We start from the raw sequence: 26626 nt of genomic DNA, 5'->3' as shown, positions 1-26626 counted from the left end.
TTTTAGCTTTAACATCATTTATATGTGTGTTCCAACTTCATTTATCGTCAATAAAAACCCCAAGAAATTTTGTTTCATTTACAAGTTCAATTTCAATATCACATAATAATACATTCCTGCATAAATTCCTGGGCTTATTTCCATATATGATACACTTAGTTTTACCTAAATGGAGCAATAATTTACTTAAATCAAACCATTCTTCAAACAAGAACTTTAAAGATCTTATTAAATGTCTGACTGAAGAGAAAGCTGTTTTAAGTGGGTAAAAGTAATATGTGCGTAGTTTAAAAAAATGTGTCAACGATATGACGCTGGAAATGAAACAAGAGTCGGAGCTTCAGTGTAAACTGAAAACTGCTTCATGAAGATGATTAGCTTAGCTAAGCTTTGCGAAGGCTAACAGGAAGCTCGTACTTTCGTAGCTGTTAGCTAGTTACAAGTCCAACTTTTTAATGTAAATTAAATATGCTTTGGACAGGTAACATTCACGCTGCCTGTTATTTAAAAGGTTGACGTGGAATTTATTGTTAACCAGGGTCATCTTTGCCAGCTAACGCTTGCCGTTTGTTTGGGTAACGAGGGTAAGTAAAACCAGAGAACTGTCAACGGTAGCTAATGCTAGCGGATAAGCTACACGTCTCCGTTTACAGTAAATTAGTCATCATATTGATAATACGACGAGTTTTATGAAACAGAATTAAGACCAGGTTCCTAAAATTCTCGATGTAATTCACTTATTTTTTCTAATGTATTTAACTTTAAAATTTCGAACGATGACAATTCACGAATGTGTTTTACTGAGTGCTAGGCTTTAAAAATGTGCAGTAGTTTATTTTGGTTTTGGCATAGAGCTATCCAAATGGCTGTCACGTACAGAATCGTTCTTCGAGATAAGGTCACGTTTAATTGCGCAGACATGCATTCTATCCCAAAAAATAAAGAAACAATAAGAAGCCAAGCTTGTCTGGCTGTGATAATGATGATACATTTATGCAACCTATTTTGTTGGAAAGTTCATTTAGGGATGTGATCTGTCTTTTTTAAAATGAAATAAATCTTAACATTTTAACCAGTTAATACATCATGCCTAATGAAGGACATGATGAGTAATAAAGAAGGTTGCATATGTAGCCGTATTTGTATAGTGAAATTCTATTTGTACGTAATGTATCCGTCATTGATCAATATTGGAAACGTGGTCATAAGGCTACATACTTATATACATGTAATTATAATTTACCACCACTGATCCTACACATAACCACTAACCATAACCATAACCTTAACAATGCTGCACTACATACAAATATTATTAGTATGGCTGCGTAAAAAAAAATAGACACTTCCAATAAGGGATGACGGACCATATCAGATCACATGCACCAATTGGAAAAAGTGTGGCAATGTGATTCAGTTTCAACTGCTACACTGAGGAGTGCCCCAGACAACTATGCTACATCCACCGCAAAGGTACTTATGACAGCATGTGACAGGATGCCTCAAAGACTTACTGGCCATCACATGACAAAAATGTAAAGACAGTATGGTGTAAAATTGAAAACATCTAGGTCCTTGTGCATAGACATATACAAGAAATCAGACCAAATGTAGAGAAGAAATGACTGCTTTATTTGACTTGGCAAAAGATAGACAATATTTAGTAAAGGAAGAAAGCCTTCAAGACATGGAGAGATCATGGTAACAATCCCTCAGTGGTGAAGAAGATTGTCTCTTGGTCAGTTCCAGACATGATACAAAATCTACATCCACGGTTGATCAAGAGATGCCTGTGCGTGGGTTTGTTTAATGTGGGAATGTCGTCGTGTGTCGACAAACGCATGGCCCTTGACAGATCCTTAGTCTGGTCCAATGGCTGGGCAATCCCAGGCGATCAGGGTCTGAGGATCTGGTGCAGCCTTCATCAGGTTACACAGCTGTTGGGTTACAAGCCATCACCACCTCTGCCTGATTGAGAAATTCTTGTTTCACCACAGCCCCGTTAGCCATCTCATGTTCGGTATTCCTGTTGGGCCTTCATGTTTACTGTAGTGGCCACGGGCCAGTACAATGGCCACGGTAGTGTCCATGTCCATGTCACGACGTGGACGAGGGGTTGAATTTTGACAAGGACACAAGAAGGCTACAAATGATATACCAGAGCAAGAACTCAAGCCAAAATGGGCATGCTGCTGAGTGAAGAGAGACTTTGAGAAGAAAATCTCAAAAAAGAAGCCTTGTACTCCTATTCCCAAAGTAAAATAAAGACTCAAAATCAAATTTCTGATCTCACAGACAGTTATGAGAGGTGATGTAAAAGACAAAGCTAACTTGAACAAAAGATGAACAAATTTTTTTTGCATCAGTAGTCACAGATGAAGACTTAACAAATTGCCAAGTTTCAATGAATGGACTTACTTATCATTTCTTGAAAATATTGAGATTACGGCTGGACAAGTACTCCAGAAGCTGAAGGAACGAAATCTATTGAAATCACAAGGACCTGTTCACTCAAGAGGAATGGGCAGCCACCCCAGCAACATCCTTACAGCATTTTCCAGAAATCTGCTACTAAAACAAAAAAGAAACAAGTAGTTGGGAATTACAGACTTCTGAGCCCCACTTGCATCATTTGCAAGGTGATAGAACAACTAATAAAGTCATATCCCACCTTCTGGACAATAAAATGCTGAGTGTTGACAGGGTTGGGTTTCCTAAAAAGAAGGACCTGGACCAAAAAAAAAGTGTAGACTTTGCCAAATGCTTCAGTACAGTCCCTCATGACCAACTCTTGCTGAAACATTACAGATATGCATCAGAGGGAAGCTGCTAGAGTGAATCAGAGATTTTCTCAAAAACTGGAGTCAACATAGAAGGATGTCTGTCCACAGTGACAGATGTGAAGAGTGGGATACCACAAGGGAGCATCTTAGGTCCACTCTTCTTTGTGGTGTTTGTTAATGGTATGCCAGATGTTGATCAGTCTCATATTCAAATGTTTGTGGATGGTATTAGTGACCGGAGCGGCAGGTGTTTTTCGGCGTCGGCGATGCATGAGCATGTCCAGCCTGCAGCGGTCAGTTGTACGAGTGTTTACTTGCCTCGAAAAGTTACAGCTAGTTAACAGACTGAAGCTGTGGAGTGTGTGTTGCTGACGTTTGGAAATAAAGTCCAAGTTCAAGTGAGAAGCTGCGTTGTGTATGCAAGTCTGTCGGCCTCCATAGTATGTGGTGAGTGCCGTAATCCGTACTGCCTACGTACGGATTTGGTTAATTCAGTAGTAATTGAATGAAAATGTGCTGCTTTAAATCTGTACTGAGGCAGTACTCACAACGTGTGTCATCTGTACTGCTGGTGAATCCGCAGCCTGACCACAGCGAAAGTTCTGCATGCACTAAAACCTCTACGGCGTGTCTGCGTGCTCCTAAATTCGTACTGAGGCAGTTCTTATGATGTACGGATCTCCAAATTTAGCCCACGTTTTTGCAAGTAGACTGCACGCACGTGCAAGTACGGCGGGTTGTGACCACAGCTTAAGGGACAGCGAAGGACAAACGGTACTACTGGGCTGGAGAAAAATTTAGGAATCCAGATGAACCCCACTGTGACACACAAATTGGTAAAGCAAATAGCTTTCATGATACACAGGACTTATAGCCATTTCGACGGTGACAGTATGATGCCTTTCTATACAGCAATAGTGAGAACTAAATTTTCAATATGGCTATCCAGTGTGGACACCATTGTACAAAAAAGACTGCATTTTACTGGAAAAAGTACAGAGCTGGGCCACAAAGTTAGTACATGAAGATCTACCATATGAGCAAATTTATTAAAAATAAACTAAGAAATCACATAAGCATTCACACCCTTTGCTTAATACTATGTTGATGGTCCTTTGGCAGCAATTAGAGCCTCAAGTCTTCTTGAATATGATGCTTCTTGATTTGCAGCACCTCTCAAGCTCCATCAGGTTGGTTGGTCAGTGTTAGTGCACAACCATTTTCAGATCTCTCCAGAGATGTTTAGTCGGATTCAAGTCTGGGCTCTGGTTGGCTCACTCAAGGACAATCACAGAGTTGTCCTGAAGCCACTCCTTTGATATCAGCATGATGGTGCCACCACCGTGCTTCACTGTAGGGATGGTGCCTGGTTTCCTCCAAACATGGTGCTTGGCATTCATGCCGAAGTGTTCATCAATCTTTGTCTCATCAGACCAGAGAATTTGGTTTCTCATGGTCTGAGAGTCCTTCAGGTGCCCTTTGGCAAACTCCATGTGGGCTGTCATGTGCCTTTTACTTAGGAGTGTGCCTTTTACTAAGGAGTGGCTTCTATCTGGCCACTCGACCATACAGATCTGATTGGCGGATTGCTGCAGCCATGGTTGTCCTTCTGGAAGGTTCTGCTCTCTCCACAGAGCAATGCTGGAGCTCTGACAGAGTGACCGCCAGGTTCTTGGTCACCTCCCTGACTAAGGCCCTTTCTCCTCCGAATGCTCAGTTTAGACGGCTGGCTAGCTCTAGGAAGAGTTCTGGTCCATCCAAACCTCTTCCATTTATGGATGATGGAGGCCACTGTGCTCATTGGGACGTTCAAAGCAGCAGAAATGTTTCTGTATCCTTCCCCAGATTGAAACAATCTCCCCAATCAAACAATCTTGAAACAATCCTATCTCAGAGGTCTGCAGAAAATTCCTTTCACTTTATATGTAGACAGGTTTGTGCCTTTCCAAATCATGTCCAATCAACTGAATTTACCCCAGGTGGACTCCATTTAAGCTGTAGAAACATCTCAAGGATGATTAGTTGAAACAGGATGCACCTGAGCTCAATCTTGAGCTTCATGGCATAGGCTGTGAATACTTAATGAAAATTCAGTAAGGTATATCTTATATATTATATTCCAATTCTAAGGTGGAACTATGCTAGTATACTAAGGTATAGGTTGAAAAGCTTTTTTATGTACATGTGATTTCTTAGCAAATAATGAATGTTTATGAATTCAGTGGTATGAATATTTCACAAGGTGAAAGCTGGAACATACCATTCAACGAGGCAAAGCCTCGTTGAATGGTATGTTCCAGCTTTCACCAAATTAAATGTTCATTCCACTGAAAAAATGTAAAAACATTCATTATTTGTTTTATATAGCAGCCAAAATAGATCCTTGTCATTTGATATTTTATTAATTTTTATATATATATATATATATATATATATAAAGGGACTTACATTTTGGTGCTGCTAAAGTCTAAATTGTGATGTGTAGTCCAGTGATGCTGTGCACTGACTTCGGGCTTCCATAAAGAAAAAAAAAAAAAAGACTGTGTAGTTCCTCATGCCAGCCAAAAATCACGTCAGCTTTTCATCTGAAGAGCTCTTCATGCATCCAGACGGCTTACAGTGGAGTGGATTTTGTGTGTGTTACAAGAATTAGCAGCGTCATTTAGCTCAATCAAATCATCATCTCAGTAGGGTCGTTGTCCCCCGTACACGCACACACACAACCGGGTCGGCGCTTGTGCGCGCATGTACTACCAAAAAAAAGACTGTACATCCTCAGTGCAGCGAAAAAAAATCACATCAGAAATTAGTCCAGCTTTTCATTCCAACTTCCTGCTAACAGCCTTCAGACATCGCAGTGGATATGTTTTTTGTGTGTGCGTGCGTGCGTGTGTGCATTGTGTGTCTGGTCGCATGCGCATGTGTGGGCATGCATGCACGTGCACGCATGTGCATGCGCATGTGTGCACGTATTCACGCGCATGTGTGTGTGCGTGTGTGTGTGTGCAGAGTGCAATGGTACCAAACGTTTGGAACCAAATTTGCACTCTAAATGAATCCAAACTGCACTCTAAATGCAATGCAACACAAATGGGTCGAATTAATCCATGTCATGTGACATACAAAGCACCAATCAAATGACAAGGATCCACTCAGCTGTTATATAATATACAAATAATGAATGTTTATTTGTTCAATGGTACGAATATATCATGAGGTGAAAGCTGAAATGTTCCATTCAACGAGATGAAGCGGAGTTGAATGGGACGTTTCAGCTTTTGCCAAATTAAATATTCGTTCCATTGAAATAATCTAAAAAGTACTCATTGTTTGTTTTATATAACGGCTAAAATAGATGCTTGTCATTTGATATTTTATTAATATATAGACAATAGAAAAAGGACTTGCATTTTGGTGCATCACTGCTGCTTAACAGTCCAACACGAACTTTAAATAGGAGTCCAAAATTGTTCTCAGTCAAATTGGAAAAGCAGTAGTTTGTGATGCTGTGTACTGACTTCCTGTACTTCAAAAAAACAAAACAAAACAAAAAAAACGGACTGTGTACTTCCTTAGTGCAGTGAAAAAAATCACATCAGAAATTAGTCCAGCTTTTCATCCTAACAGCTCTTCATGCCTCCAGTTGGCTTATAGCGTAGTGGATTTGTGTGTGTGTTTTAGAAGAATTAGTACTGTCAATTATATCCTTCAAATCGTTGTCCGTCAGCAAAACCAAATTGCATGCCAAATGCAACGCAGCACAAACGGGACAAATAATCCATGTCACGTGACATAGAAAGCAACAATCAAATGACAAGGATCCACTCACCCGTTATATGAAACAAAATGTTGAAAAAGTGAAGCACTGTGAATACTTTCCAGATGCACTGTATGAGTCAGAGGTTGAGACCTGCCAGTGGAGGATGCCAAAGGATGTGTATACCTGGAACATTCTCAGAATGATGTACAATTGCATTTCTCTAGCCACAGTCAAAACTTAAATGGTCTAATTTATAAATTATTTACTTGATGAAATGTGACGTAGGGGACAATGTTCCTCATATCAGCTGATATCTGTATTTGGGTATTTTTATTCTCAAATTCTGATTTGAAATCATTATTTGATGGATTGAAATAAACGAAGCATAATTAGTCAAGCTCATCATCAGATACAGCTGCCATTTTTTGTGTTCTTGTAAAACTATCAAATATAGAATAGATAGAGAATATATAATAGAATAGAGAATATATGCAGTTCTTTTAATGCAGTATAGACAGGAAAAATACATATTTATGTGCATTTTTTTAAATGTAAGAGTTGGATTATTTTATGATCTTTATGCCAACTGACAGAGAATCGATCACCTCTTGTTTTAAGTCTTTCTTCAAATCAAAAGTAGTTTATGGATAAAGATGAAAATTTGTGGAGAGGTGGTCTCTAGGTCAAGAGCAGCTGGGCGAATTTTGCTTGTTTTCTGAATATATGTCAAAGTATTCAGCAATTTCTTTAACATTGTGAGACAGATCTGATTCTCTAACATGTTCTCATTTTGAAGCCTCACATATCTGACAGGGATTAAGGATAAAATTCTGATTGCAGTTGGTGGATGAAATAATGGTTTAGTTCCAGCGGGGATATACACTGTCTAAGTGCAGTGTGTGCCTTCCAGTTTCATTCATACGCCATTCTTTTAAAATTATTATTATTATTTATTTATTTTTATTGTTCAAAGTGTTATACTGGACAATATTTAAAAATGACCTTGTTTGTGTATTTGTAAGAAAACTGAAACTATTATCTATAAACTGTGCGTTGTATGTGTCCCCAAAAACCTCAAACAAGTTTTTAAACAAGCATGATTAATATGAACTTTACATGCTGTCTGCAGGCTTTAAGACATGGCAGATCAAACTACACAGTTTTGTGGTAACTGGTAAGCATGAACTAGTAAACTAAAATGATCACTGATGTTTATTTTGTGATGAACATGCTTTTCCTGAATCTCCTTTACCCCTCTAGCAAGCATGACATTCCAGAGAGTAATTTCACTACACATGAGATCCACTGTCGCAGAAACATTGCACTGTGTGATGTGTGCCAGGAGCCAGTGCCACGGGCTGATCTGCAAGAGCACAAGCAACAGGAGCACATACAAGTAAAGTTTCTGCTGTAATACTGTAGATGTGTGTTTTTTGTTTTTTTTTAAGTGTAGGGTTTCTCTCACCAACATAGATATGTACTGAAATTGGATATACTACCCTTAAATTTGTGAAAATGGGTCTATTTCTGTCAAACTCAGAAAGTGGCACAGAGTATGTTGATACACTGACCAGTATGTTATGTCAGAAATGAATATTATAATGTTTGTAATGACCTAAATCTTTGGATTCTGTGGAAGCGTATTGCATTCACTGGATTAAAAAAAAATTGACCGCCGATTTCGTAATTACAAGAAAAGATCTCATAATTATGAGAAAAGATCAGGTGACTAAATAGTTTATATATATATATATATATATATATATATATATATATATATATATACCAGTCTGACAGTAAAGAAGCGGGCTGAGGTTAGCCCATGATAACACACTGTAATCAAACACAAAGTGTAGCTTTTCCCCTAAGGTGCTCCTGGATGAATGTCCAGGGAGGTGCATGGGGCATCTTACCAAAATGAGACATATCTCGCTCCTCTCCAGACTTCCAGCTTTCACTCACACAGCCCCACCGACCACTGACAAGCAAAGAGGGGCTCACTCCCAGCCAGGCACATGTCAGTCTGGGTGCCCTGTGCTCCGCCTTGCTAGAGGAGTTTGATTCATCCAGGAACAGTTTAGGAGAAAATCCACACTTTGTGTGCACGTGGTATGCGATCACAGCGCAGTGTCGGAGGTTACAAATTGGACAATTTTCAATTATGATTTGGGAATTCTCACGCTTGTCTTGAGGGACTGGAAGTATGGACGCCCACTGTACGGAAGCAATTACACACACACACACACACACACAAAGTAAATAAATAAATAAATAAAACTAAAAATAGCCTTGCAAGATTACAAGATCTTTTCTTGTAATTATGAGATCTTTTCTCATAATTACGAGATCAGCTGCCTGATTTAAATATATATATATATATATATATATATATATATATATATATATATATATATCCAGTGAATGCAATACGCTTCCGTAGGATTCCACCTCTTTCTTTACAATTAGCGGCATTCTCCATAGACTTACCCAATGTATGCTCACTCAGTGGTGGGTAATGCAGCCTCTCCTTATGTCTGTTATATCAAACCCATTAAATAACATTAGAAATCTCAACTGTTTTTTTTTTTTTTTTTTTTTTTTTTTTTTTTTGCCAAAAGGTTATATAATACAAGGAAATGTGAATGAATAATGGAGGGATGATGCAATGACTGTTCAGTCTGAATGTCAGGCTTGATGAGTGGACTCTAATAGGAGTTTCACTTTCATTTCAGGTTACATGCAAGTGTGGATTGAAGATTGAGAAGAATCTAATTGATAGTCACCAGGTATTTGTAACATAAATTTTCTGTACCATTTATCTGTGTTCAAACCACTAATTAGGCTTTTCTGTTACTCTTGCAGGCCTCTGACTGTTCTCAAAGGCTGGTTACATGTGAATATTGTGAACTTGATCTTGTATTCAGCCAGTCCAAAGAGCATGAGGATTACTGCGGTGCACGCACTGAAACGTGCCAGCACTGCAAGTGTAATGTAATGTTGCGGGAGAAAGCAGTGCATCCATTTTTATGTGGCAGCCTGACACCACCACAAGAGAGGAACAACAGCCGGACACTTCACAGTCCAGTAGATCCAGCGTCTTCAAGTCCATGGCTGGAAAACTTTTCCATCCGAAACCTCCTAAAAGCTGAAGAGAGGGGTCTGAAGAATAACAACATAAGTGCAGCAGAACACCAAGCATTTGCTCTTGATAGCAGTGTTTATGGCAGGATAAGGGGACCACAAGGTTCAGCTGACTTGAAGGATCCTGCTATGAGAAATTCAACATGTGGGAACCGTGAGTTTATCAATGACCTGACATTTAAGTGTCACTAAATTTGCTTCTGGAGTAAAAGTACCCACTAGGTTTAATTTGGTATCTACGTGGTGAGTAAAGAGAAGGCCATCATTCTTGCACTCTCATTTAATTTAAAGCCGCCTTAAAAATGATTTATATTAACATATAATTCAGTTGAACTCAGCAGTGACCACCCATTTTTTTCAAGGGCTCCAGTTCTGGAACTAAAAATCCTATCCATGTTCTACTTTAAGGTTTCATAAAATCCTTATATAAAGTGTTTTAAGCCTTCAACCAAGCCAATCAGATAGAAAATGAATCATGACCATAACATTTGGATTTAAATGGACGAAAAAAGGAAGGGTATGGTACAGTACTTCATTCTTGAACGTAGTCATTGCTTGGGCATCCTCAAATTAACTTGTTGCTGTTGCATTTAATTTAGAGCAGCATCGTCTGTCATCTGATTACTCACATGCTCACCAACTAATTTCTGGTCACTGCCAGGTTTTATACCACATCTGCTGCCGCGAATATGATGATTTTGTGAACAGTAAATTATAGCCACCCATAATAAAAGATGTCAGAATTAACAAAAAAAGCAAATACATTATGTGAACACCTGTCGACCTGGATTTGAACTCGGTGCAGCAAATTCATTTACACACACAGATAATTACACTAGATGAGCCATTGAGCTGCTTACTTCAGCATTTCCCATGTTGACTGAAATAACTGGTTAAGTTCACAGGGTTTAAGAACAAAATCTTTTTTGGTGACATTGTGAATAAAACATTTATGTTAAAATTAATATACAGACTTGTGGCTTCTGCAGGAGCACATTCCATCATTACAGTGTTGTAACGTAGTCTGTTTTGGTGGGTTACAATTTTTTAGTCCACAATCTAAATCCCTATGGATGGTATAAATTAGTTTTTGTTTGTTTGTTTGTTTTTTCTTGCATAACCACACTGTTGAGCTCTGTACATGTCATAAAATGCCAGAATGCTCAAAACTGCTGAAATCATCATTCGTTTTTTTTTTTTTTTTTATCCCTTGTAATCATAGTTTTGGTTATACAGCACTGGCAGAGTGACACGTCTTCCATGCGTCTTCTGACCATTGATTTAATGCATTAAAAGGTGGAACATTCCTCTCCACTTAAAACATAAACACAAAAAAGCATCCTCTGTGCCACTTTACCATATATCTGTGATGTGGTGATGAAAAAATTTGAAATGTGTTCTTTGTACAGCCTCTCCAATCACAGTCTGTGAAGTTTCTCACTCTGAGAGTTGTTATGGGTGTCTTTGTGATGTTGTTCACTTGTCTCATCTGTGTATGATCACCTTGTTGCTGAGGATGGTGAGCTGTCAGCAGCTTCACCATACTGTGCCATAAATATTCAATTTATTAATCATTGCAATAACAACTGTAGTGTATATCAAACACTTGAAATCTCTACACCTTTTGTCTTCTGTGTCAGTGGAATAAAAATGCAATTTCATATACCTGACTGTGAAATGGTGCAGGAGCCTATTTGTTTGATTTGGATTTAAATCACATCAAAGCTGACAGTCTGCTATGAACAATAATGCACTTTTTTTTTCTCTTTTCTGATTTTTTTTTTTTTTTTTTTTTTCTGAATTGCTGCAATATACAGCTAAAATAAAAAAAAAAGTGTTTGCCAAAACTATCAGTTGGGCTAATTGCATTTTATTTTTGTTATAGTGCTGGATCAGAGTGATTTTCTTGGTGGCAGCAGCAGTGTATGGCCACATGGTGAAGTAGATGAGGACTCGTCAGGCCTGGACTACCTGTTGGCTCTTAGCCTGCAGGGTGATGGCGAATCAGTGGGTGGAAGTGTAGAGGGAGCCCTATGGAGAAATATCTGGGACCGCAACATTGGGACAACCCAAAACACCTCTGTTGTCTCACAACCCTTTCCCTCAAACAACAACTCCCGTGCCACTACGGGCACAACCACAACTTCCTTCTTGGACCAAGATCAAACAGGTAAGCTAAGAAAGAGGCTGATTAGAACATAACCTTTTTCAACAATGGGTCAAAATGTCCATTTAATGCTGTGTGTGTGTGTGTGTGTGTGTGTGTTTGTGTGTGTGTGTGTGTGTGTGTGTGTGTGTGTGTGTGTGTGTGTGGTGTGTGTGTGTGTGTGTGTGTGTGTGTGTGAGTGTGTGTGTGTGTGTGTGTGTGAGTGTGTGAGAGAGATCTTGGTACTTGCAATTGATGCGTGGAATAGTGGTTAGGGTGGAAGTGATGGGCTTGAATCCCAGAGCAGGCAACATGTCTCTAGGGTGTCACTGCTGTCTGGCAGATCTTTTAGTAGTGACCCACCCACTTCTGCCTTACCTGCTTAGTCAAGAATGTCATTTGACCAGCATGATGATGACTTACAAAGATGCTTTGGTTACTGCATCCGATTGCCTCACATTTTGGAAGAGATGGGCATCTAAAACTGGGCGCTTCAGAAGAGCTTTGCACTGCAACACCATTGAATGTTCCAGTATTGTAATTACTGTACATGTCTATTGTGCAGAAACATATGATCTTTGGATTCTTGAGACACTGGTAGAACATCAGTTAGTCAAATCCCAGTCTATGTTAAGAAAGAACGACACCATGGAGACAAGCAACAATTCTAATCCAGTTACATTTGTACCGCAAATCTGATTGGTTAATCGTGTGAGATTTGACCATAAAATATGTTGACAGTGCCAGAATATTCGACCGTTACACATTTGATGTATTACTCTGCACGCTGACCGCGTAGCTATGCAGATGTCAATAATGGCGCTGTCAGCTGAGAGCGAGAGAAGCAATGCTGTTGCTACGGTAAGCTTCGCTGACTGAATTACTTCAGAAAAATAAACCCTGCAAATTATGGAATTGGTTTAGAATGGGAATAACTCCCTTGTCTGATGATTTGCGGATGAAAACGCTTCGCTGCTAAAACTCAATTTGCAACTGTAAAATCCAGCATTCACGTCCGCATATCATCAGACACAACAGGGTTATTCCCTAAATACATAATGTGTCCAAAGCTGAACGTCTGTCCTGTTAATGCATGTCATCTTGTGATCTATAGATGGAACTGCAGCTTGCCATGTTGTTGAAGGATTGTTTCTCTGCTTAAATCCTTTCTGCTTGTATATGAAAATTCAGTAAGGTATATCTTATATATTATATTCCAGTTCTAAGGTGGAACTATACTAGTATACTAAGGTATATTTAAATATCTAAAAAGTAAGAGTAAAATAGAAGAGTAGAAAAGAGTAGAGTAAAGCCACTTAGGTATCTGGTCTTGAGAACCGGGGATGAACATTTGATTGTAAAGAAAGGCTGTTGACTTAAAGTAGAGTTTGTGAGCATTTACTGATGGCCACACTCTGCCACATCCACTGCATTATGGAGCTGCCTTGGGCCATGGATGGCAAATGCTGAGGCAGGCAACCAGTCCATCTGCACGCCTTGAAAGTAATCCCACTCTGCATCAAAATGTTTAATTATTATTTATTAATTAGTCATAATGTTTTATTGTTGTGTATTTGTTTTTACATTGTGAGATGGATTTTCTTTCTATGTAATTCTGATGAGAAAAGATGATTGAAAAAAATGCATTTTTCTCTCTGTCCCCCAATAGATGCCATGCTACCTTGTGAATTTTGTGAAGAACTCTTTCCTGAAGAGGATCTAATTTTACATCAGGTTTTACATTTCATTTATTGCTTTATGTGAATCGCTGCTCAGAGACTTGTTCAGTTTAGCAGTAGAACTCTACTGTTACAGTACCAGACCTGCAATTTTCACCTTTAAAAGCTTGCTCTCTTTTAATTGTAATTTACAGCCCCTACCACACACTAGACACATTACACTTAAAATATGTTCACCTAGCTGTTTTATTTCATAGCAAATAAACAAATGAGAGATATGACACGCAACAATTTTTGTTCAACAGATTAATATTTTGGCTCCTTGATACATATTTCCAGCTAGACAGGAACGCTCAGCGAGGGTAACATCTGCACTTGATGTTTGAAAATTAGTTCATGCAAATTATTTATTTATGATTTGACATTTGATAAGTTGTGTGCGAAATCAAATCACTATATTCTTGAACAACTTTTCTACCATGTTTAATCCATATAGGCTCCAAACTGTTTTAAACAGTTACGATCTTAGGTCTAACCTTACAAGGTTATTTGATCTATCAAAGGTAATATTACTTACAGACAATATATTTCTTACAATTCTGCCCCAGACAGTGAGATCTGTTTCTTTTAGGTTTTCATTTGTTGTGCATTTTCTATTTTCACAGCGTTCTGCATCAGTCTTTCCATTGTATTCATTGACAGCTCTGTGTTGGGGCCTTGTTTCCTTCCATTGAGACAGTTCCAACAACTCTGAGCACTTTCCTTTAACTGAAGACTGTTTTGGATTTTTAGACTTGTCGATATTTGGTTTAGAAATGAAAACTTCAAGATAATTGCATAATACTGTGTGTGTGTGTGTGTGTGTGTGTGTGTGTGTGTGTGTGTGTGTGTGTGTGTGTATATGTATGTATGTGTATATATATATATATATATATATTCTGCTACTGGAGCTGGAAACTGGAGCACACTTTAACAAGGAAACAAAATGCAGGACATAATACAGACTTTTCAGGTCAAATTGATTGATTTACATAATGTGAGAAATAACTTTCATATGATTACACAACAGGAGGTGATTGTGGGTTGGGGTTAGAGACAGAATGGTGGGATATTCACAGAAATGATGACAAATGTAGACAGGCATGTGAAAATGGTGAAAAACGTGATTACAGACAAAACACGTGTGCAAAAACCAGACACCAGACAGTGCAGTGTACGCCTACACACATACACGCACACACACAGGTGAGACAAACAAAGTGAAAGGAGAATAACAAAAGTGGCACTCAGGCAGGATTCTAGCTAGGACCATTTTAGTGCCGGTTAAATTATGTGATTGTGGCTCATAGTTTCAGGGGACCGCAGGTCCCTGGATTCATGGCCCCCTGAAGCTATATGGCTTTATACCACCGCCTTAATTTAACTAATTTTCGGTGGTTATAGACGCATTGAATGCAAGAATAATAAACAAAAAATATATATTTATGTTGTAATATTTGTAAGCTCAGTTATTTTTTTGCATGTTTCTGTCAAAGTCTAAGTTAATAAATTAAATAACATTGAAAATGTTAAAAACACATTAATATTTAATGGACATGGCATTTACTCTCTTCAAAAATGCCACACAGTAGTTTTTAATCCAGTGAAGCATTCAGATTTCTGTCATCCTGACAGTTTTTTTTTTTCTCAACAATTTGAGTGGGATTACATTACTGTTTCTTTTTAAACAATATAGCACCCAGTTGCCTTGTTTAAACAAGAGCTGAATCTGGACTGATTTCAAACCTGCTATTTTAAATGAAAAACTTTGTGAATAATTTTCACTTTCCTTTCACTGACGCTGTGCGCCTCCCTCCCCCCCCCCCCCCCCCCCCCCCCCTCTCTCTCTCTCATGCTGTTTTTCAAACTCTGAGCTTTTTGGAAACACAAAGCTTTTCGGTTGTAAAATAATCCAAATTTCTGAATGTATCTTCAGATACGGATACAGAAGGTCCTGGATTAATTTCAGTTTTTCAAGGCGGCTTTTTTTTTTTTCCTTCAGCTCAGAACAGAGACGGTGTTTCCAGCTACTCTTTGCAGCTTTATGGCCACAGAACGTGCTGACTCTGTGATATCTACTGTTTGCGATTTGATATGAAGAAAATGAGAAATATTATTGGTTTAAAATTGCAAAACTATGACTCTATAAGCTTGAAATATGTTCGAATTGGTACATTGTCAGCAACATTTCAGTTCATTTTTCAGAAATTCTGTGCTGGGCGGCACATCCAATTTGCCCCCGAAAGCCGGGTCGGAAATTTGCAGTACCGTGCGGGGTCGCCCAGTGTGGCTAGAACCCTGGCTCTATGGGAAAATGCTAACAAAAGCCATACAAACAAAAACAGACACAGGATGAGCTATGGCATTTGTGTCATGTGTCTGATTTGAGTATTTGCCTCAAAGTAAAAATGCTTAATGAACAGTTTCTTCATACATTATGTTATTCTATAATTTTGGAAGGGGTGCTGTCTGCTATTTGCTTATTGAAGGTAATAAATACATAGTATTTATAATAGTATTACCATTTGAGGTAGGTGAGTGTGAGATCACTCTGCATTTACAACCCCAAATCAGAAGAAGTTGGGGCGGTATGTAAAATACAAAAAAAAAGTGATCTTTACATTTACTTTGCCTTTTATTTCATTGCAGACAGAATGGACAAAAAATATTTCAAGTTTTGTGTGGTCACTGTCAATTTATTTACAGTTATATGTAAAAGTTTGGGCACCTCTGATTTTCCTTTATAACTTATTGTTGTTTGGATTAGCAATTTCAATTAAATATATCACATAGCAGACAAACACTGTGATATTTGAGAAGTAAAATGAAGTTCATAAGATTTACAGAAAGTGTGCAGTAATTCTTTAAACAAAATTAGGCAGTTGCATAAAAATACATCAGTATTTAGTAGATCCTCCTTTTGATGAAATAAGTCTCTAAATGCTTCCTATAGCTTCCAATGAGAGTCTGGAATCTGGTTGAAGGTATTTAGACCATTCTTCTTTGCAAAACATCTCAGGTTTGTTGGTTTCTGAGCATGGACAGCCTGCTTAAAATCACACCACAGATTTTCAATAATACTCAGGTCTGTGGACTGAGATGGCCATTCCAGAATGTTGTACTTGTTCCTCTGCATGAATGCCTTAGTAGATTTGGAGCAGTGTTTAGGGTCGTTGTCTTGTTGAAAGATCCAGCCCCGGTGCAACTTCAACTTTGTCACTGATTCATGAACATTGTTCTCAAGAATCTACTGATATTGACTGGAATTCATGTGACCCTCAAGTTTAACAAGATTCCCAGTACCTGCACTGGCCACACAGCCCCACAGCATGATGGAATCACCTCCAAATTTTACTGTAGGTAGTAAGTGTTTTTCTTGGAATGCTGTGTTCTTTTTCAGCCATGCATACTGCCCCTTATGTCCAAATGACTCAATTTTAGTTTCATCAGTCCACAGCACCTTATTCCAAAATTAAGCTGGCTTGTCCAAATGTGCTTTAGCATACCTCAAGCGACTCTGTTTGTGGCATGTACGCAGAAAAGCCTTCCTCTGCATTACAGCATCATACAGCATCTTTTTGTGCAAAGTGCGCTGTATAGTTGAACGATGCACAGAGACATAGCAAGATCATGTTGTCGGTCTTTGGAGTAGGTCTGTGGGTTGACTATGACTGTTCTCACCATCATTTGTTTCAGTTTATCTGAGATTTTTCTTGGCCTGCCACTTTAGGCAGTACCGTGCCTGTGGTCTTCCATTTCCTCACTATGTTCCTCACAGTGGAAACTGACAGCTGAAATCTCTGAGATAGCTTTTTGTATCCTTCCCCTAAACCATGATGTTGAACAGTCTTTGTTTTCAGGTTATTTGAGAGTTGCATAGAGGCTCTTATATTGCCACTCATTAGAAGGGATGCGAAGAGAAGAAACATTTGCAAATGGCCACCTTAAATACCCTTTCTCATGATTGGATTCACCTGTGTAAGGAGTTCAAGGATCAGTGAGCTTACCAAACCAATTTTGTGTTCCAGTAATTAGTGCGAAATGTATTCAAATCAATAAAATGACAAGGGTGCCCAAATTTATGCACCTGCCTAATTTTGTTTAAATAATTATTGCACTCTTTCTGTAAAGACTAGAAACTTCATTTCACTTCTCAAATATCAGTGTGTTCATCTGCTATATGATACATTTAACTGAAATTTCTGATCCAGACAACCAATGATTTATAAAGGAAAATCATGGAAAATTATCAGTGGTGCCCAAACCTTTGCATGCAGCTGTATGCCCATCCATTTCTACATATAAGACCTGCATGAAATTCCAGAAAAGAAGTTGGGACATGTAATCATTAATTCTAAGTGGAAGGATTAAATCATCACTATTACAGTCAGTTTTCTTCAGACAAGTCAGGGGATGGGTACATGAACAATTCCAAGGCACTGAATATGTTTTGATGTGCATTTAGATCAATCACTAAGAAATACAAACTGTATGGTGTATCTTTGTCAAGTGGGCAGTTCTCAGAAATTGTGTGACCATGCTGGAAGGAGACTAGTGAGAGAAGCCACCAAGACACCCAGACAACTCTGGAGGCTTCTGTGGTTATGGTTGGAGGAACTGCATAGTGCAGCTTTCCCTGCTGCAGTCATATGGTTTCATGATTAAGTGGTATAGAGGAGGATTTAAAAAATAATGTGAAATTTCAGCTGTAGTTTGCCAGAAAGCAAACGGGGAAACCTGAGCTTAGATTTGATGGGTTTTCCTTTTTTAAAATCATTCTCCAGTCTATCATGAAGCTGTGAATGGAGATGCAACAGGCAAATGTGGTACTGTTCCCAGTTTCTTCACTCTCATCCATGGAAACTTTAATTTTGTCAGAGTTGTCATTGGTGTCTTGTTTGCATCCCTCAGTAGTCTCTTTGAACAGTCATCCAGTTTTTAAACAAGACAGATTTATCATACAATACTATACTGTTTGTATGTCTTCATGTAAATGAAGTCCAAGACTTATTCAGTGGCTTGGAAAAGTTCATGTAGCCATCCACTGATTTGCCTCAAGAAAATTGGCTGTAAAATTGATGGCTTTGTCCTTATATTTAGAATGAATGGCCCCCATCTCAAATTTTGTGGTAGAATGTGTTGCAGCCCTTAAATTCAGGAGTGGAGACGTGTGTGTCCATCATTTACCCGTATTTTGGTTATGTTGGATCCAAAAAGGCTAGGACCAAAAGTTATATTGGATCGGTTCCCACTGACCAGTAGCGCTAGAGCTTACTGCCAACAGCTAGCCAATCAGAGCATGCGAAGGTCAGGAACTAACTGACAGATGCTGGTTGAAAAAATGCCAACAAACATGTCAACAACAGCAGAAAATCGTCTGCCAGCCAGGTTTGCTGAGTTCACAGAGGAGGAACTGGTGGAAATATTGAACTCCAAGGATGCCAAAAAACACTAAGAAGGTTGACAAGCACGCTACTGATGTTTTAGAAGCAGTCATTGCATCAGAATCAATCATATGCTGTTCACAACAAAATAAATTGATCTAATTTACTTGACTCTTTGTTGTTTGCTTAATTTGGGAGGGGGTGGAGAACATAACAATTGATGGATGGCAAGCTGTCCAACATAGAGAAATATTGGATGAAGAAAAGTTATATTGGACTATTGGACTCGGCTACGCCTCGTCCAATATAACTTTTCTTCATCCAATATTTCTCTATGTTGGACTCCTTCCATCCATTATTTGTATTTATATATATATATATATGTATATATATATATATATATATATATATATATAAAACAAATGAAGTTGACCACACAACTCATACTGTCTGCAATGAAACACAAAAGTAAATGTAAGGGGGGTGTGTGTGTGTGTGTGTGTGTGTGGTTTTTCTCCCTCCACATTGCCCCAACTTTGTCTGATTGGGAGTTGCACTTGTGCCACATAAAAGCGAAATGGCAGTGTTTTTGGTAGAACATTGGAATTGCTAACAACACTGTGGCAAAGACCTGTAAATGTCTGAAACAATAGAACTGGCAAGCAATGCAGAGAGCAGGATTTTTCCTAAATTTTTTTTGTCACCCTTGCGCTTGTTCTTCTGAGACCTGCACAGTTTTAATCAGTGAATTGTTCAGATTTAGCAGTCACATGACCTGGAGACCTGTCATCTTAACAGAGCTAGTGGCTGTTTGAACAAGTGACTCATATTCACCAACAAATGACAATTATTAGGTTCAACATGCAAGTTATTAACCTTGAGGCTATTTGTTTTTGTTTTTTTTTACACAATTACATTTTTTTGCAGACCGGGTGCAGCCCAGCCTCAGCCTTTGCATCTTTCAGTAAGCAGCCTTCATTTCCACCTACTGAAGACAGCATGAGCAGGAATTCTTCAGGGCTGATGCACTGCCTACCAGACACCCTTGCTTCCAACATTCCAACTTTCCCTCGTTCTGTATCCCCACCTTCCTACAGCCCCCCAGCCAGTCCACTAGAGGGTGATGTGGTAATTCCATGTGAATTCTGTGGTGTGGCTCTAGAAGAAGCTGTTGTCTTCCACCATCAGGTATGTTACTCTTGACTAACATGGTAGCAAATAAAATGGAATGTTGTGATTTTATTCTGTATAACTTTTTTTTATCTCAAGGACAAATGCGATATGCGCCCTCAGGCTGTCCATCCTTTGAATAATACAACAAAAACATTGATTAAAAATGTTAAAGACAGCAGTGGTGGTCGGAATTCCCCAGATTTTCAAAGAAGAATAAGGCATCAGGGTAATGTATGATTAAAGTACTAATTACCAAATTAGAAGTACTCTGGGTGTTTTATCTTGAAATTTCATACAAAGTAAATTTTTACCAAATGGTCAATATTAATTTGATTTCATGACATTCTTTGGTTCTGTCAGTATGCGTTTGTTTTGGATCCTGTATGTGTTTGTTTGCTAATGTATATTTGTGTGTGCCTTTTCCCCTGTCCTCCACATTTAGCTGACTTCTTGGATGAGGATTTTGCATTTGACAGGGAGGCATCATTCAGATCAAGCTTAGGGGAATGGCAAAGAGGCTACATTGGACTCCCAAGTCAAAGGAAAATGTCTAACTGTGACAGACTTCAGCAGCATGACAGAGACACAGAAGGAGGTCATTCATGTCAGAATGAAAAGTCTGGTTCTACACAACTGAAAGGGTAAAAGCAATGAAGAAGCATCTTTTGCATTCATTTTAGTTGGTTTAACAAAGTATTTGGAAACTCTTCATCAAAAAAAAAATGTTCATGTTGTAGAAATTTTGTTTTTTAGTAAACTAATGTGAAGTTGATTGTCCAACAGACTACATCTACCAGAAAACGAAGGGAGAGGGAACAGGCGGAATCCCATGACAAAGGTGCATTTACGGTTTTTCATTCATTCATTTATTCATTTTCTGTAGCCACTTATTCCAGTTAAGGGTTCTTGGAATGGAGGTTTTAAAATGATGTAAATAAAAGCACATTTTATGGGCAGCCCCTTATTTCTTTTTTCAGTCACATGCTGACAATTGCCTGTCAGTCTCTTGGAAGCAACTGCTTTTAAATCCACTTTAAACTTATCTGATTTGGTATTTTTAAAATGGTCTTTTTCTGTTCACCATTTTCCAACATTATGCTCTTGTCATGCCATTATTTCATGGCTACTTGAGAGTTGTCTGACTCTGTTACATTCGTCAACAGGAGCTTTAATTTTTATCACAACGTCTCCGTGGATCGCTTAATTCATTCTTCTTCTAAACCCATATATTCGAGTTAAGGATTGTGTGCCTGTCCCCGCAGTCGTAGGGCAAGAGACTGGGTACCCAGTGGACAGCATGGCAGTCTTATCACAGGGTTACATATAGATAAACACATTCACACTTGCCTACGGTAAATTTTGTGTTTCCAGTTCAGCTAATCTGCATGTCTTTGGAAGTGGGAGGAAGCTGGAAGGAATCCACATAAGCGTGGGGAGAACATGCAAACTCCACGCAGAAAAGACCAGACAAGAAGCGATCCCAGGACCTTCTTGCTGTGAAATAACCGTGCTAACGTACCGTGACAACTTCCTTACTTAATGGGGAGCACATTTGTTTCACCAGTATTTGGCACCACCTCTTGTTGTGGATGTACTGGAATGTTAAATCTACTCCCTTAATATAAGATGACCCCAATTTTAATGTGTATTTACAAGAAGAAGCATGCCATCTTATATTGAGAACAATATAGTTATTTATCAGGTGGACAGTATGCTGATGGCTTCTTGACTTGAGATTATTACACTTCATACATATGGGATCAGTGGTGGTAAGCGAAAATAGGAAATGACTTGCTGACTTCTGCTTTTGTGTTTCCAAGTTGGGGAAAAAAACAGTGGTACTTGGCAGTAAATTTTTGGTACAGTGTCGTTTCAGTATAATTAGAAATTTTACTTTATTCTCTCCATATTGTAACATGTACAAAAAAAGATGTTGGACAAAATGTCTTTTACTGTACACGTTTAAATGATGGACACATGACTATAGAGAAAATCCACCATAAAAACATTCATGTTACATTTTTCCGTAATATTGCACTGCTTTATTTTATTTGACTCGCAGTACTAATTTTGTTTCCTAAAATATTTTAAATATAAGTATAAAGTCTCCTTTAACATGCATTTTCCTTTTTTGGTCAATCAATAATTGACATGGTGTCTATCACAATATACTGATTATAATTGTATGGTTTTTTCCCTTTAATTTGTTTTCAGTTGCCCAAGAAGCAGAATGATCAGCAAGAAGAGTGAGAGCATAATTAAAAGAAAAGGTGCTCATTGTATATCACATTTTTTTTTTCCATTTATGCTTTTGCACATAATTATGTACACACATGATAAGTGCCTGTGTGATCACTAGTATCTTACATTTAGAATTTTATTATTGCAATATAATTAATTAGTTATAATCAAGTGTATTTTCTTTATTTGGTATCATTTCAATTGCTTGTGTTGCTAACGTTTGGCCTTAACTTTTTAAATTACCAAATTGATTTCATTTATAGCAGAGGTCTCAAACCGGCTCCAGAAAGGGCCGAGAGGGTGCAGGCTTTCTGTGCAACCACTCACTCCAGCAGGTGATTTCACTGATTGACTGATTTCACCTGCTCAAAGTGATGTTAATCAGTGAAATCACCTGCTGGAGTGAGTGGCTGCACAGAAAGCCTGCACCCTCTTGGCCTTTTCTGGAACTGGTTTGAGACCTCTGATTTATAGTCTGTATATATCTATACCAATCTTTGTCTGGACATCAGTCACAGATGCACAACTTTGTCTGACATGATCATTGTAACTTTGGGAGAGGATGTTGTCTTCTCACTTTACCTGTTCTTTCAGACTCTTCTAGTTTGTGTCTTGATGTCATTTGATGCTTTTGAAAGCGTATATATACAGTTGTATGTAAACGTTTGTGCACCCCTGATGATTTCCATGATTTTCCTTTATGAATCATTGGTTGTTTGGATCAGCAGTTCAGTTAAATATATCAAATAGCAGACAAACACACTGATATTTGAGAGGTGAAATGAAGTTTCTAGTATTTACAGAAAGCAATAATTAAATGAAATTAGGCAGATGCATAAATTTGGGCACCCCACCAGAAAAAATACTTAAATATTTAGTAGATCTTCCTTTTGCAGAAATAACAGCCTCTAAATGCTTCCTGTAGCTTCCAATGAGAGTCTGGCTTCTGCTTGAAGGTATTTTGGATCATTCTTCTTTACAAAACATCTCCAGTTCAGTCAGGTTTGTTGGTTTCTGAGCATGGACAGCCCATTTAAAATCACACCACAGATTTTCAATAATATTCAGGTCTGGAGACTGAGATGGCCATTCCAGAACATTGTACTTGTTCCTCTGCATGAATGCCTTAGTAGATTTTGAGCAGTGTTTAGGGTCATTGTCTTGTTGAAAGATCCAGCCCTGGTGCAACTTCAAGTCTTTCACTGATTCTTGGACATTGTTCTCAAGAATCTGCTGATATTGACTGGAATCCATGTGACCCTCAACTTTAACAAGATTCCCAGTACCTGCACTGGCCACATAGCATGATGGAACCACCTCCAAATTTTACTGTAGGTAGCAAGTGTTTTTCTTGGAATGCTGTGTTCTTTTTCAGCCATGCATACCGCCCCTTATGTCCAAATAACTCGATTTTAGTTTCATCAGTCCACAGCACTTTATTCCAAAATGAAGCTGGCTTGTCCAAATGTGCTTTACCATACCTCAAGGGACTCTGTGGCGTATACGCAGAAAAGGCTTCTTCTGCATTACTCTCCCATACAGCATTTCCTTGTGGAAAATGCGCTGTATAGTTGAATGATGCACAGAGACACTATCTGCAGCAAGAACATGTTGTAGGTCTTTGGAGCAGGTCTGTGGGTTAACTGACTGTTCTCGCCATCCTTTGCTTCAGCTTATCTGAGATTTTTCTTGGCCTGCCACTTCAGGGCTTAACTAGCACTGTGCCTGTGGTCTTCCATTTTCTCACTATGTTCCTCACAGTGGAAACTGACAGCTGAAATATCTGAGATAGCTTTTTGTATCCTTCCACCAAACCATGATGTTGAACAACCTTTGTGTTCAGGTCATCTTTTGTTTGAGAGTTGTTTAGAGGCTCCCATGTTGCCACTCACTAGAAGAGATGCAAAGAGGAGAAACATTTGCAAATGGCCACCTTAAATACCCTTTCTCATGATTGGATTCACCTGTGTAAAGAGGTCAAGGGTCAGTGAGCTTACCAAACCAATTTTATGTTGCAATAATTAGTGCTGAATGTATTCAAATCAATAAAATGACAAAGGTGCCCAAATTTATGAATCTGCCTAATTTTGTTTAAATAATTATTGCACACTTTCTGTAAATACTAGAAACTTCATTCATTTCACTTCTCAAATATCAGTGTGTTCGTGTGCTATATGATACATGTAACTGAATTTGCTGATCCAAACAACCAATGATTTATAAAGGAAAATCATGGAAATCATCAGGGGTGCCCAAATGTTTACATACCACTGTATGTAGTTTTTTTTTTTTTTTTTTTTTTTTTTTTTTTTTTTTTTTTTAAGGGATTGGGGAACAGAGGTTATAAAATGTTTGCATTTTTGACCTAAAAAATGTTATTGTTGTACATTTGTCTTATTGTACTAGTGAATATTATCTTTTCGTACTTATTTCTCAGTGACTTTTTTTGTTGTTGGGTTTTTTTTTACACATTAGTAGAGCTATAGAGGGTGCATGGTGGATTAATGGTTAGGGCACTGACCTGTGCCAGAAGGTGGCCAGTTCAACTTTGGACTGGCCACCTTCTGGCACACGGGTGCTCATCCAATAGTAAAAGGCATACCAAGCGAATTTCACTTGGTTGGTATAACACGACATGAAAAGGAACTGGCCACCCTGCCTGCTCATGCCGCGGCCCATGAACTGTGCCACTCTAGCTGGCACACGTCCCTAAAGCACAGGAATGTGTATTGGACTAGGATTATCCTTGTAGAGCTATAGTGCTAAATATTGAGTTGTGTAGTGTCTCGTGCAGTGTTCTTTTATGATGTATCTGGATGTTTGCTGCTCTTCAGACTTTATTTTCTGATTGCTAAAAAGTGTTTAAATATATCATAGAATCCACTTTAGAATTAAGTTGATAGACATATGAGATAATGTTTTCTTTTTATTATATAATTATTTTCATTGCCATTAATCATTTCTAATCTGAAAGCATCTGGTATTGTGCTTGGTTGGATTATAAACCTGCTAACTTTCAATACATGGATGAATTTATCTACTTCGTATCTTGCTTGTTTTTGTCTTGTATGGCTATTAAATATGTAAATGAGAATTTATGTATGGTACGATACTGAAATTTTTGGCACAGTTTCTCTTATGGAGGGTAGTGGGCTTCACTGAAACTTTCACAGTAGTCGCACACCATATGAAGACACCTATGACGGAAAATAATTCCACTCAGACGTCTTCAGGTGGAGATAATTGGACTTTACAGTTTATTTGATGCATCATATGAAATTGACTTTGCAAGTACTACTCATCCTAATTAATGACCCTATATAAACACTTCGTATGTTTCAACTAGCGTATTTTGTTACAGCATCATGCCACCTAATCTGACACCTTATACCAGCCAGCTGTGTTAACAGTAAGACCTACAGAATTTTAATTTGTCCTCCCACCTGTGCATGTTTGTTTGTTTCTCAAAAGCCAGTGAACTGAGTTTTACAAAACACTTTGCCTATTCTCAAAAAGAAACCATAATTCTGAGGCAAGTCTGAGTAAACAGAATTTGTGCTTAACGTCATTCTGGTTTGGGGAGCTTGGTGTGCACTCTGGATTTCTGTTGTTAAATGTTTGCACAAATGGGTAAGAAAAGTAGTAAATTGCAACAGATGGAAGATGCTTACAAAGAACAGCAATCACCTTAGTATGTCTTCTGTTTTTCTTGTTGATTAATGCTAGCAAATTATACAGTATTTTTTGTCTTTCTGATGCCTGATTCTGTTTTTTCTCTGTTTAAGGTGCAGCTCCATCCAGAGATGGAAGTTGTGTTTGTGTTGGTGACCCTCCTGTCCTGTGCACCAACAGCAATTCTTATATATTCGTCCGTGAATTGTTCTGTGAATTATTTCTGTAATTTATGTTTGTAGCATGGCCCAAGCAGAGGGTCACCCCTTTGAGTCTGGTCTGCTTGAGGTTTCTTCCTCAGAGGGAGTTTTTCCTTACCACTGTTGCTCTGGGGGTTAGTAAGGTTAGACCTTACCTGTGTGAAGCACCTTGAGGCAACGCTGTTGTGATTTGGCGCTGTATAAAGGAAATAAATTTAAATTTTAAATTTAAACAGCAAGAGATTTCACATTAAAAAGTCTTTACAGATTAGGATATTATGACAGCACAGATGTTATGCTCTGAGACAGATTTATTTACAAGCCCTCAACAATATGGCAGCACTTTGCTTTTTAAACGGGTCAGCTGCAACAAAAACAAGAATCTGAGGAGCTGCCACATCCTGTCTG

General features: G+C 38.4%; 1 protein-coding gene across 2 annotated transcripts; it reads left to right on the top strand.

The window, feature by feature from the left end:
- The first annotated feature begins 368 nt into the window (after window positions 1-368).
- trafd1 (TRAF-type zinc finger domain containing 1) lies at window positions 369-22490 on the top strand. 2 transcript variants are annotated; one of them, XM_034170349.1, is made up of 12 exons: window positions 369-584; window positions 7673-7717; window positions 7804-7939; window positions 9276-9329; window positions 9406-9838; window positions 11570-11854; window positions 13500-13564; window positions 19860-20120; window positions 20202-20331; window positions 20551-20746; window positions 20889-20943; window positions 22320-22490. In XM_034170349.1, exons 2-12 carry the CDS (start codon window positions 7683-7685, stop codon window positions 22353-22355), a joined length of 1686 nt encoding a protein of 561 aa, XP_034026240.1. In that variant the 5' UTR covers window positions 369-584; window positions 7673-7682; the 3' UTR covers window positions 22356-22490. The 2 variants fall into 2 exon arrangements, with proteins under 2 accessions (XP_034026240.1, XP_034026239.1); XM_034170348.1 differs by having other exon boundaries at window positions 20548-20746.
- The last annotated feature ends 4136 nt before the right edge of the window (window positions 22491-26626 follow it).

Source organism: Thalassophryne amazonica, chromosome 5 (genome assembly GCF_902500255.1).
Source record: "Thalassophryne amazonica chromosome 5, fThaAma1.1, whole genome shotgun sequence".
NCBI lineage: Eukaryota > Metazoa > Chordata > Actinopteri > Batrachoidiformes > Batrachoididae > Thalassophryne > Thalassophryne amazonica.
The sequence above is the reverse complement of the archived record's forward strand: the minus strand, read 5'-3'. Positions and strand labels throughout refer to the sequence as shown.

Excerpts from the sequence above, each read along its gene's own strand:
- trafd1 (XM_034170348.1), top strand. The coding sequence starts at position 7,683 with ATGGCAGATCAAACTACACAGTTTTGTGGTAACTG. Across the intron at positions 9,330-9,405 it reads ATCTAATTGATAGTCACCAG|GCCTCTGACTGTTCTCAAAG; the intron begins GTATTTGTAACA and ends TTACTCTTGCAG. Across the intron at positions 20,332-20,547 it reads AAGAAGAATAAGGCATCAGG|CTGACTTCTTGGATGAGGAT; the intron begins GTAATGTATGAT and ends CTCCACATTTAG.